This window comes from Daphnia pulicaria, chromosome 11 (genome assembly GCF_021234035.1).
Source record: "Daphnia pulicaria isolate SC F1-1A chromosome 11, SC_F0-13Bv2, whole genome shotgun sequence".
Taxonomy (NCBI): Eukaryota; Metazoa; Arthropoda; class Branchiopoda; order Diplostraca; family Daphniidae; genus Daphnia; species Daphnia pulicaria.
In genome coordinates, this window is record NC_060923.1 from 3,636,597 (window position 1) to 3,649,059 (window position 12,463).

Sequence of the window (12,463 nt, forward strand, 5' to 3'; positions counted from 1 at the left end):
CGGAGCGATGAGTGTCTAGTAACGTTCGTTTTACCTTGGAAGATGGCCAGGAAAGCGGGGGGTTCGTGTCCCTGCTGAACGCGAACGTGAGGGCCGCGCTCTTCATCCAGCTCGACCGTTTTGAGGGCCGAGGCGCCCTGGTCGGTGGGCGGAGCCTGGGCGCCGTGCCAGATGAAGTAGCAGAAGCGATCGCGGCCCAAAAGGCCGTGAACGGACGGCTGGCCCTTCAAGTCCTTGCCCGTGACAGTTATCCGATACTGCCAGCGGATGATGTACGTGTCCCGCGAGTGAAACTGCCCGCGAGACACTTGATCCAGCAGGACCTTCTCGTAATCGGCCAAGTGCCACACTTTGACGCTCAGCGTCGAGATCTAATTGCAATTCAATCAAAATGCCAATCAATTCATTTCAAATTTCAAATTTTTCCCGCCAATTTGTTTTTTGAAATAAACGAACCTGCTGGAGTCGACGCTCGGCTGGGTCGTAGTACTCGACACCGCGGCCGAGGTGGGCACCTTCCAGTTCTAAATCGGGATCTTCCAGCTCGTAGTCCAGCATCAGCTGGGCGTCGTAAGGTTCCAGCGAGGAAATGTCGTTCCCACCGCCGCCACCGCCGCTGGCCGTCTTATTATCGTCGCTGTCTTGGTTCTTGACCCGGATGAGGCCGCTCTTATCCGGCCAGTCGAAGAATTTCTCACGGAACAGGACGGGCTCCATGTGCTGCTTGGCAGAGCGCAGCAGAGTCCAGTCGGGTCTCTGCTGGCCTTTGCTCAGCTCGGCCGACGTGTGGCGCTGGAACACCGGGTTGATGGCGCACTCGCTGTAGTCGTAGCCCTGATCCCACAGCTCCTTGGCCAGCCGCATGGCTCTCTTCCGCACTTCTAGCGGAGCCATTTTGCCGCTCCAGACGTACATTTCGCTGCCGAAATCAAAGACCATCACCTGAAATCAAAATAAACATTTAAATAAATAAAAATTGAATTGAATTCATTTAACAAGCGATCTCCCACTCAACCGGACCGAAATGGTGGGGGTACTTTTCGGATCGTAATCCGGAAAAGAACTTTACAAATCCGGACTAGGTCTAATCTGTTCAGAATCGCAAGGCGATTCCAACGGAATTAAGTCCGGATTTTTATCTTTTCCCGTTCACGAGATAATCACGGTTGAAAATCGTGAAATATCACGAAAACCCAAAGTCTCCCCGTCCGACTACATCGCTTTTAGCCGTATATTCGGCTTGAAAAAAAAAAATAATTAATACAAAATGTAGCCCTTTCATCCCTCTTTCAGAATCCAAAAGGATTTTTTATAATTCTTTGAGATGTTTGAGATATCACGATTTTCGTGATACCCCCATTTCGACACATTTTTCAGGCATTTCATTCGGCGTTGCCGATTGCCGTATATGTGACTTCGCCCCCACTCCTTCGCTTTTTCCATTGTTTCCTATGTATCAAGTCCCATCTGTATCGATATACAAGGCCTTGATACATAGGAAACAGGGAAAAAGCGAAGGAGTGGACAGGAAAGGGGGCGAAAAGCACATATACGGCAATCGGCAACGCCGAATGAAATGCCTGAAAAATGTGTCGAAATGGGGGTATCACGAAAATCGTGATATCTCAAACATCTCAAAGAATTATAAAAAATCCTTTTGGATTCTGAAAGAGGGATGAAAGGGCTACATTTTGTATTAATTATTTTTTTTTTTCAAGCCGAATATACGGCTAAAAGCGATGTAGTCGGACGGGGAGACTTTGGGTTTTCGTGATATTTCACGATTTTCAACCGTGATTATCTCGTGAACGGGAAAAGATAAAAATCCGGACTTAATTCCGTTGGAATCGCCTTGCGATTCTGAACAGATTAGACCTAGTCCGGATTTGTAAAGTTCTTTTCCGGATTACGATCCGAAAAGTACCCCCACCATTTCGGTCCGGTTGAGTGGGAGATCGCTTGTTAAAATTAAATTTTTCACTTTGTAAGGATCGAGGATTTCCGTCTGCAGGATCGTCCCCCAATGTTGTTCGCAAGGTTCCAGGTGATCGCCGCTCAGTTGCCACACCGTGTTGGTGCTGGTGATGGCCGACTCGTAGAGCTCGTCCTCTTCCGGCGGTCCAGCTGGCGCCACCGATTGCTCGGCGTCCGTCCTGCCCAGGGCCGTCCAGAAGCGTTTGGAGGATCCGTAAAAGGAATTGGTTCCCACTTTGTCCTCCTCGACGATTTGGACGTGCGAGGCTCTGGCGCTGCCCAGGTCTTTCTTGGAGACGATCCGGCCGGCCACTTCGGTCGACCTGGACCGCTCGATGACGTTCGAGTAGCGGCCGATGAACTGGATGACGTCAGTGGGCGTGACGAGGATGTAGCAGTCGCCGCTGTTGACCGACTGGTAGGTCGGCTGGACCAAACGCGTTTGAATTTGGCGCCGGCCCTTGACCTGCATCAGATAGGTCGAGCCGGCCTTGTTGTTGGGCTGGTCGCCGCCGCCCGTCTCCTTGGCCGATTTCAGGGAAATGGCCGCGAAATCCTCTTTGGAAGCCAGGCCGGCCAACGCCTCGACGGCCAGATGGGAATTCTGAGCCAGTTTCTCTAATTTCATCCGCTGGACTTCGCGCTCGGCCACGCCCGTGTCCACTTCCTCGTACTCGTCTCGCAACATGTCCGGCCGCAAGATGAGCGACTTGATCGGATTTCGCGACGTGTTGTGTTTCCTCCGCTGGACATTGACCGACCGTTTCTCCACCACCACCCTGAGAATAAACGGACAAACAAATTGTAATGCCCAGTCAAAGAAAAATCAAAATTCCCAGTAATGGGATTACGGGATTGAGACTTACAAGTCAAGCGATCCGGCGATCCTTTCGAAATCCTCGTCCGTGATGTCGGCGAACGACGAGGATGAGACGACGGCCGCGACGGATGGGGTTGAAGAGGACTGGGCCAGCGACCAGGAGGAGGCGGCAAAGAAGGAAGTGAACGTTTCGTCGTCCGGCCGAGGGACCGAAACGATTCGTGAAGTGACTTTCCCAACTCCCGGAATCTGTTTTCAATTTAAAAATGAATTTAAAAAAAAAAAGTTCCGGGCGGATGGGAATGCGGATGAATTGTTGGTTGGGTTTACTATGAGTCTGGATGGAGTGCTGCTGGGATCGGAGGTAGATCGGTTGAATGGCGGTTTGACGTCGTCGGTGGATGGAGATGAGTCGGAGGCGCCGGCCGATCCATCGGCGCCGGCCTTGACCCGCAACGGAACCGGTTTGGGAACTTTGATTTTCTGGTCCGTGGCGCCGGCGCTGATTTTGATCATTTCGGAGGAGAGGACGTGGACGGAGACGGGGCGCTGCTGCTGTTGGCCAGCCATCTTGCCGGCCACGGTGAAACGGGCAGCGTCCGGCTCGTGGACCCTGTTCTTCCATCCTTTCTGGGCCGTTTCCAGGACTTTGAGTCGGTCGGCTATGCTGCTGCTGCTCTTGGTGGTTGGAATGTCTCCGTCAGAGTTGGTGGCGGCTTCGTCCACTTCAGTCGTGGCCGACGGGCTGGATGGGCTGCCCGGTACCGGCTTGGAAATCCTTTTGCGCCACTCAGTGTCGCCGCTCTTCTGCAGGGCCGCCAACCTTTGAAATTAAAATTAAATTAACAATTATCAATCAAATATCGAAATTCATTTCATTCCGCCATGCTGGAAAAAAGGCCTTGCAGCATTCCGGATCGTGCCAAATATTTTTTAAAAACAACTTTAACGTTCCAGTTGGTTTTCTTTTTAATTCGGTCCGGCATGCGTCGAAACATACCACACAGTTTTCAAGTTTGTCCGAGCATAAAAGAAAAAAAAGTTTTAAAAACTACATAAGTTAATGAAGCAAATTGATTCTTGCTGGATTAAGGTGCGAGTGTGTAACGGCCATCGAATTGAAGTGGAAAAAAAAGTATTTTGGTTTTTCTCGTCCGTCTTTTAGTGAATTCAAGTTGGTTGGTTTGGTTTGGTTTTACTACTGTCATCCACAAAGGATACCTCAACGATACCGTTGTTTTGACTTCGGCGCCGGATGAACTGCCGTCATCATCCTCGTCAACAATCAAGACGGCCGTCCGGCTGCTACTCAATTGCCGTCCGTTTACATAATGGGAAAAAGTTTTTCGATTTTTTTCTTTTCTTTGTCTTTTTAAAGTCCGGTAATATTAAGAGGGGGGAGGGGAGGGGCAAAGGCGGAAGGGGAAAAAAGAAAACGAGACGGAATTTTTATTTAAAAAAATACAAATTGGAAAATTACCTAGAAGCGACGCTGGATTCGCTCGTTTCCTGCTGATCCATTTTGGCGATTTTGTTGGTCTTGATTTTCGTCTGCGATTGTTTGACGGTTGTCGTTCCGGCGCTGCCGCCTCCCAGCCGGAATGTGACGGTGGTCGTCGTCTCAGTCCCGCTGCTGCTGCCTTCCGATTCCAAGATGATGGTCTCGCTACATGGATCGATAACAAAACACAAACATCAAAAAATAAATAAATAATGCGGAGTCAAATTATTCAACTCGCGTCTTTCGTCGAGACCCGGACGCAACTGGCGTCAATGGCCGGACTAGAACAACTCAAAAAGTATCGATTCCCGCTATGGAAAAAAGGAGAAACGGATTTATAGAAGCCATGCCCATCTCTCTTCATCCCTTCTAGGTTCTAGGGGAAGCCGGACCAAGTCGGGAAAAAGCCCGGCGGCTCTCTGACGGGATTCGTAATATCGAGGAATTTCGGGGTGGTGGTTATTTAAAAATAAGAACGGAGGATTATTTGACAAGGAAGAATATATCTCACGTTTCACGACGGACAGTGGACTGGGCAAGGCTTTGACTTGATTGACTCGGCTCGGTCGGGCTCGGTTTCGCCTGTTGTTGTTGTTTGCCTGCAGTTGTAGGGGTTGGCTGGGCCGGATCGGTTTGGCTAATCACAGTTGTTTTTTCAGTCTTCGGCTGGACGAAAGATCCTGCAGGATCGATCGACTGATTTTTCGATTCCATTTCGACGTTGAGCAATTGGGCGGCCAAATTATTTTCAGCCGGAACCGGGAATTCTTCCGAGCTGCTGTTACTGCTGGAAGAAGAAGAAGACCGCTCCATTTCGTTGACATCCGGCGAGTGGCGCTTCAAAATGGATTTCGGCTGCTCGCCGCTGCTGGATGGAGATTTACTCCTCAAAATGCTCTTCATCTCCGTCGTGTTGTCCGAACTCTTTCGCCGCAAAATTCCTGTTTTTTTTTTTAACTTTGAATGAATTCAATCCGGTTTTGGAAAATTGTAATTTTATAACAACGAACCTCGGATTCTATCCAGGCCGGAAGCTCCAGCCACTTCTTCCTCGTTTTCTTTGGGTTTCGTTTCTTCGTCGCAAAGTTCTTGACTGATTTCTGCGACAACAAAAATAATCAAAACCCAATTAAAATTAAACCGCCAAATGAATTATAACAAATTGAATTAAGTTAATTGGTTATAATATTGGTTGATTTTTTTTTTAGTCCGATTGATCAATAGATGGAGCCGGAAGATTAGAAACCAGAACCGCCTTATTTAAATGATAATAAAAAATAGTTAAGAATCCAGCTTCCGGAATGGGGGAGGAGCCAATACAACATGTCGACCAGCGATGAATAATAATTAAAAAAGCGTCAATTTGCATCAACATGCCCCGGTAATTAACAAATAATAATAATAAATAAATAAAAAAGAATATAAGCCAGTCATTCTCCGCCCGTCCTTGTCCGTCCACAAACCTCATTCGTCAATTTCATTTTTATTTCTGATTTTGCTTTTTTCCCCCCTAGCGCCAGCAGGAAATCGATTTGGTTGTTTCGAAGAAGATGGAAGTTTTGTCAATTTTCAAATAGATCCAGCAAGCTCTTTTTTTGGGTTGTTGTTGTTGTTGTTGTTGTAAATAAAAAGGAAGTGAGTTGTGCAATTTGTTTTTTTGAAAAGTGGAGTGACACTTGGAAACACTCAAGTGATTTTTAACCTATGGTCGGAATAGCGGGCTTGGCCGTCGACGGACCTCCTCCTCTGGTCCAGCCCAGATGCAGAGCCTTTCTCACTTCGCGGCTGGTGACGGGCTGAGTCAGGAAGCGGGCCACGACCTTGCGGGACGGTCGCTTGGGAGGTAGGGCGGACGCCGGCCCTGCCACGGAGAGCGGCCGGTCAAACAATTTCACTCGATCCCGTAGGCTCAGTTTGGACGGATCGAATTCATCTGCAGCAACTTTTGATTTTTGGTTGGGTTTTTTGGGGGTTTTGGTTTTGTCCGTTCGATTGAGAAAAATAACTTAAATTCTAATTGTGTCCGGCTTTATGAATTTAATCTACTGGGCAAACAAAAATCTGATTCTGATTTAGTTTCTCTTGGGGGCTGATTTTTACCTTCCGCTTCCGGTTGGGTTAAAATGTCGGGACTGGTCCTGGTGCCATTGACGGTGTGCGCATGCGCCTCGACGACGTGCCGATTGACGGCTTCCACCAGGCCGGCACTGCGATTCGACTCGATCACGTGATCCAAGGATTTCCTGTACGTACAGAAATAAACATGTAAACACTTTCAACCGACACAAATTTCCTCTTTTTTCTTTTCTTTTCCTCCAGCAGACGTAAACAAGTAAATAAATAAATCAACAGCAGACGGGCGGAAAAGCAAAAAGAAACTGGGCGAAAGAATTCCAGATGGGATGGCGCAATATCATCTCTACGCCCTTTTTTTCATTTCCTCCGCAATCTCTTAGGCCTTTTTGTGTGTTTTTATTTTTGGGAGTTTTTTTTTTTCTTTAATGATTTCCAGGCATTGCGGTTGGCCGGCAGAGAGAAGCGGACCGGGATGTGTGTGTATCAAATGACTTGGAATTTTCTAGAGGGTCTCACAATTCGAGTGGCTAACAAGTCGCTTGCGGTTGTGGTTAGAAAAATAAAAAAAAAAGGAAAATGAACCCAGGAAAAACAACCTGGGATCGCCGGAATTCTGAAATGACTGGAACAATTTGATCGGACCCTCATCCACTTGGCCAATTTTCTCCGATCGATTAAGTTGGGAAGGAAAGGAGAAATCAAACCTTCGTGAAATGGGCGATTCAGAGGCGGAATTGTTGACTGGAACGGAGTTGACTGGGCGCGATTGAAGGCGCCAAGGAGCGGCGGAGGCAGCAGAGACGGGCGGATTTGTTTGCGATTCGATGGAACTGATCCGCTCGGCTATCGACAATTGGCGAGGCTCTTCTCCTCCTTCCGCTGGATGTGGCTCTTCCGGTTGGTTGGCGGCTTCCGGCTCTCTCTCGGCGACCTGCGACGTCCTCCGCCCGCTCTTGAGGATCGGCTTGTGAGCGGCGAGTTCGTGCTCGTCTTCCGTGCTGGATTTCTTCTTCAAAATGGGGCGTGGCCCTCCGTCGGCGCCCGGCTCGTCCGTCGACGGCCTTTTCTTGAGGATCGGACGCGGTTCAGAGCTGTTGCTGGACAGGGCTGCAACCTGATCCGGCAGCAGGATTGATCCGGGCGACGAGGTGAGCGAGGCTCGTTTCAGGATCGAATTGATGGGATCGGGCGATTGGGAACGGCCCGATTCGGCACTGCCGTCGCGGCTGAGCGGCCGCTTGAGAATCGAGTGCGGCTCGGCGATTCCGTCGAGCGCCACTGGCGCAACGGCCGATAATTCCGTCGGCTCTTCGAATCGCTTTTTCAGGATCGAAACGGGATCCAGCGGAGTGGACACGACTTCTTCTTCGACGCGGAGGATCGGATACAATTCCGGAGCCGACACTTCCGGCCGGATGCGAACACTAGTCGACTCTACGACAGCAGCAGCCCCACCACCACCACCACCACCTGCACCTGCACTGGAACCGCCTTCCACTTTCTTCTTGAGGATTCCCTGGACGGCTTTGACGCTGGAAGACGGGCCGCCACTCCCGCTGGCCGCTGGCTCGGCTGCTACTTTGTTCTGCGTCTTTTCCAGACTCTGATCAGCTGATTTCTTACGGGCCAATGACGACGACGACGACGAGGCGTTGGCGGAGTTGGCACGCGTCGACGGTGGCACAGCAGCGACGCCAGCGGGACTACAACTGGCGCCCGTCGCCTTCTCAATTGGGTTGACGGCTGGTCTATTTTTGGACAGCAACAAGGACGGACTCTGGGGCTGGGGCTGCTGCTGGCCCTGCTGCAGTTTCCCCTGCTGTTGGGCGCTGCCAGCGGTCGCAGCTGGTAATAATTTAACTGCCGGACTGCAATTGGAATTGACGGAGGCATTGGGAGGCTCGATTTTGCTGGCCGGGCGACGAGGTAGAGCCGTCGGACTGGACGGAGCCGGTTGGACGTTGGCGACGCGATTGAGGAGTTTGGTCGCCACGGCCTTGACGCTTCCGGCGCTGCCAGAGGGCGGCGGATGCGCTCCGTTGGTGACCAATTCCCGATCGGGCGTCCCGCCCGTCAACCGGTCCACCTTGGCCACCGTCTGATGAGCCATGGCCGTCAAGGCTTCGATCCGGGCTGTTAAATCTTCCGTTTTGATGGGCTCCGTCGTCGTCGTCAGTGGCTGCGGAAGCTTTTCGGCCGAAGCGACTTTGCCCGTCCGCCACGGAACGGACGATGAAGAACTGACTGGAGGAGGAGCTGGGAAAGAGGCGGAATTATCAGCCGTCACTGGAGTTGTCGTCACGAGGCTCTCGCTAATGTTGTGAATTTCAGGGACGGGCGGGCGGATGAAGGCCGGCGGTTGACTGGTCTTGCGTAAATTGGCCCGCAAATCGGCCGCTGGGTCTCGTTGCGGACTCTGGCGCGTCGGCGGGTGCTGGACCGTCAACTCGGTCCGGCGCTGCAACATCATCGCGCTGTTGTCGATGCTGGAACTGATGTCCGTCTCGGCGGACGACGCAGCCGAACCGGCCACTAACTCGGCCGTCCTTCGCCTCCTGATCCTCTTGCCCGTCTCTTCTGTTTCAAATTTTAAAAAATGTCCAAAAAAGGTTATCAATCCAGCCAAAATGTAATTAATTGATATGCAATTATCTTATCACGCCCGAGGGGGGGGGGGAGGAGTTAAGAGGCGGGAAATATCGATTGACCGAAACAGAAAAGAAATAAAATAAAACGGGAAGTATCAAATTTTTGTGTGGACGGACGGGATAAAAAATAAAAATAAAAAGTAAAAATAAATAACTGGAGGGAGAGTTGAACGAACCTTGAGATTCAATTTGGCCGGTGGCGAGGACCTGCTCATCCGTCAAGGCCCGGTTCAAATTGGATTTGCGTTTGGTGCTCTTATCTTTTTCACGGCTGCCGGCCTGTAATGACGACGATGAAGATGAAGAAGGAAGTTTCTGTCGGAGGACCACAACTACGCCGCCCGGCTGGCCGCCATTATCAACTACAGGGCCAGCCTGGCCGTCTGACGGATCGATGGGCGGCATTTCCAGCAGGGGAACCGACAATCTTTTGACTCTCTGAACTGCTCAGACCAACAAATTCAAATCAATTAACTTGGAAAGTTCAATTCAACCAAAATTGGGAGCAAAGAAAATAATACCCGACTTGTCTTCGACGGGCGGCGGGGTAGCCGAGGTGGCGGCGGCTCTGAGCCGGGCGGCCCGGTTGATGCGCACCGGAGCCAAACCGTTGTTGTCCTCGCTGGCCAGCAAGGGACTCTCGCGTTTGATGAACCGTTTGATCCCGCTCGAGCTCACGTTGCAATTGACCAGGTCGCTGACGTTGGCCGTCGCCGGCGGATGCTCTTCCGGCGCCCGTGATTCCAGCTGTTGCTTCTGCATTTGTTTGCGGTGCCTAAATTCAATTTTTGTTTTAAAAAATTCAATTTGATTCAATTGGAAGAAAGAAAAGGGACGGGCGGACGGACAGACGGACTGACTTGTATTTGGCGTACGACTGCTCCTCGTGCGGAAGATCTTCGCTGGACGAGCTGTGGTCATGGCCAAGGCCAAGCGTTCCGGCCGCCGCCGCCGATCCGGCTTGATGGCGTGCGGCTTGCAACTGTTTTCGACGCTCTTCCTTGTAGCGGGCGATCCGCTCGTCCCTCTTCTCCACGGCCGTGACCGGAGCGCTCCCGTTTCCCGTCTCGTTGTTGTTGCTCATCTTGCGCCCGCCTCCGCTGGATTTCCTGCCACCCGGATTAATAAAAAAAAACAGAAAAGAAAAACTCGTCAAAACCGGAATTTCCCATCATTTGCCAAGTTGCGTGAGATGATTGAGGATATCAAAATGTGCATAAATAATCAACCGAGTGGATAAACCAAAGAAGAAGAAGAAAAGGGCGCGTCATTCAAAGAAACGGAATGCGGAGGCGGAAACTGAGAAGAGGAAAAATATAAAACGGCCAGTGAAGGGGCGATGATGAAATTAAGAAAAAAAATGGCCATTTCCGCCATTTTGGTCGTGTGATGTGTGTGACGGGCGTAAATGAATAAATAAATAAATATGAAAAATGTTGAATGATGGCGTCACTTACCGAAATGTTTATTTTTTTAAAGAGAGTGACTATTTGTGACTAGGATAGTGGGACACTCGACTGCGAAATCAATTCGAAAAAAGATCGTTAAATATCAACTTGTGGAATTACGTGGCGCGGGAAAAGAAATGTCATCCGCCCTCGCCCAGTCCCAGTGATGAAACACGAGACGAGACGTTAACGATGCGCAAACAGGAAAATCATCAGAACCGGAATTTCTCTCAACAAACGACTACAAATGGATAAGCTATTACACACATTTGATAGCCGTTTTGACCCCGTTTCAATTCGGGACCGGTTTTATATTTTTTCGCTTGGCGGACTTTGTTATGCGAGAGAAATGAGAACAAATTTATAATTAAAAAAAAAGCCCAGTCTCTTTCATTTAGAACAGGAATGCTCAACAGTGCGGAATAAAAACGAAATGGTAGGGAAACTATGAGAATTGGTCTAACCCATCCCAATTAAAAGCAATGGCCATCTGATTACAGGAATGGCCGGTTATTGTACATTAGGTCCGTTTGGGTCATCGAGACCTGATTTCCGCTCATTTTCCTTCATCCCTCAATAATTTTTCAAAAGAAATACGGTACATTATTTCGAAAAGAAAAAAGAAAAAAAAAAGACACGAAATTGTTATATTGTTATTCTCCTGTTTCGTTCGGGAGCTGCGGGCGAGAACAACAAAAACCAACAAGATTTTATTTCGGACTTGTTGATTTCTTCATTTTTAAAAAGAAAAAGAGAAAAATAAAATAAAAAAGGAATAATAATATACCTGGACGTCGGAGTGGCAGTAGTAGTAGCTGCTGCTGTGGTGGCCGTCGTCGTCGGTTGGCGGCCCTTGGACGCAACACCTGTCCACACATACACACACAACAACAGAGAGAAAATGAATTTCAACAAGGAAAGAAAGAAACGCACAACATGGCTGGGCGGACATGGTATGCAAGTCGCCAGCTTTTTTCTTTCGGTCCGGTGACGTTATCGCCGTTTGGGATCGAAAAGAAAAACGCACATCGGGCCATACAATTGACGTCACAAAGAGCCAACGCCAAAATAAGAAAAAAGAAGAAAAAAGGAAAAAAAAAAAAAACATCCCGGCAACACGATCCCATGACAACCGGAGGCGTTTGTTTTAGATTCCCAACATGGAAGGGCCAGCTATTTTGTCGGGGTGGGTCATCGGAATGTTTTTCTCCGCATTTGCCAAAACGCTCAAATGACCAAAAATAATCAAAATGAAACAAACAAAACGGGGCCCGTCTAATTTTATTTTGTTTGGAGGGGGTCTGAGATCTTCCGGACGATACCGGTTTCCATTGGAGATCCGGTTTTGTGTTTCATTGGAAAAAAACGGACCAGATCGTGCCGGCCCCTTCATCACGAACTGAAATAAAGCTACTCGATCCTGGGTAACGTGACGAGTTCACGTTCTGTCCAGTCTACACAAAGTCGGAATCCAACTCGAAACAAAAAAACTTCCATCCAGCTAGGAAGATAAATGAGCGCGCACACATTCATATCAATTGACGATCAATTGAGTCGGGGCCGACACAAGGTCCGTCCGGATGGGTCCCGACCTTTTTTTTCATTTCATTCCGTGTAAAAGAAGGGGGGTGGGAAGTCGGATGAGTCAACAAGGCCGTCACGACGAATGGGGCGGAAAAAACAAAGATGGGGGAGAAAAGAAAAAAAGAAAGTTCTTTTTTATTTTTATTTTCCCATTGTTGGCGTGTGTGTGTGTGGGTTATATTCGATTCCATTCAATCAGGCAGACTCACGCACAGCTGACTCACCGAGAGCCAGGAGGCAATAAGAAAAAAACAAAACAACCCAAAAAGTGTCAAAACAAAATAAAAAAGAACAAAAAAAATTGCGGTGGCTCGTCGGGAAACCTTGGGAGAAAGTCGAAATCATCGACGAAAAAACCGGATGGGCAATCACCAAAAACCGCAATTCTTTTTCTTCTCTCTGGCTCAAATCT

General features: G+C 49.2%; 2 protein-coding genes across 9 annotated transcripts in view; one reads left to right on the forward strand and one right to left on the reverse strand.

Annotated features, from left to right (window-relative positions):
• LOC124315275 (cytochrome P450 3A2-like) overlaps positions 1–12,463 on the forward strand; it is a 317,765-nt gene that overhangs the window by 195,706 nt on the left and 109,596 nt on the right. The gene's annotated exons all lie outside the window — the stretch shown is intronic.
• LOC124315089 (supervillin-like) overlaps positions 1–12,463 on the reverse strand; it is a 28,914-nt gene that overhangs the window by 3,111 nt on the left and 13,340 nt on the right. For 6 of the 8 annotated variants that reach the window (XM_046780462.1, XM_046780466.1, XM_046780464.1 and 3 more), the window contains exons 3-18: positions 11,255–11,333; positions 9,880–10,128; positions 9,541–9,794; positions 9,196–9,462; positions 7,076–8,948; positions 6,396–6,538; positions 5,998–6,237; positions 5,306–5,395; positions 4,807–5,236; positions 4,275–4,460; positions 4,016–4,099; positions 3,125–3,617; positions 2,841–3,043; positions 1,982–2,753; positions 457–942; positions 35–371 (exon numbers count right to left, since the gene is read on the reverse strand). In XM_046780462.1, the coding sequence (XP_046636418.1) occupies positions 35–371; positions 457–942; positions 1,982–2,753; positions 2,841–3,043; positions 3,125–3,617; positions 4,016–4,099; positions 4,275–4,460; positions 4,807–5,236; positions 5,306–5,395; positions 5,998–6,237; positions 6,396–6,538; positions 7,076–8,948; positions 9,196–9,462; positions 9,541–9,794; positions 9,880–10,128; positions 11,255–11,333 (6,186 nt within the window). The remainder of the gene's footprint in view (positions 1–34; positions 372–456; positions 943–1,981; positions 2,754–2,840; positions 3,044–3,124; positions 3,618–4,015; positions 4,100–4,274; positions 4,461–4,806; positions 5,237–5,305; positions 5,396–5,997; positions 6,238–6,395; positions 6,539–7,075; positions 8,949–9,195; positions 9,463–9,540; positions 9,795–9,879; positions 10,129–11,254; positions 11,334–12,463) is intronic. The other 2 variants (XM_046780467.1, XM_046780460.1) reach the window with 2 other exon arrangements.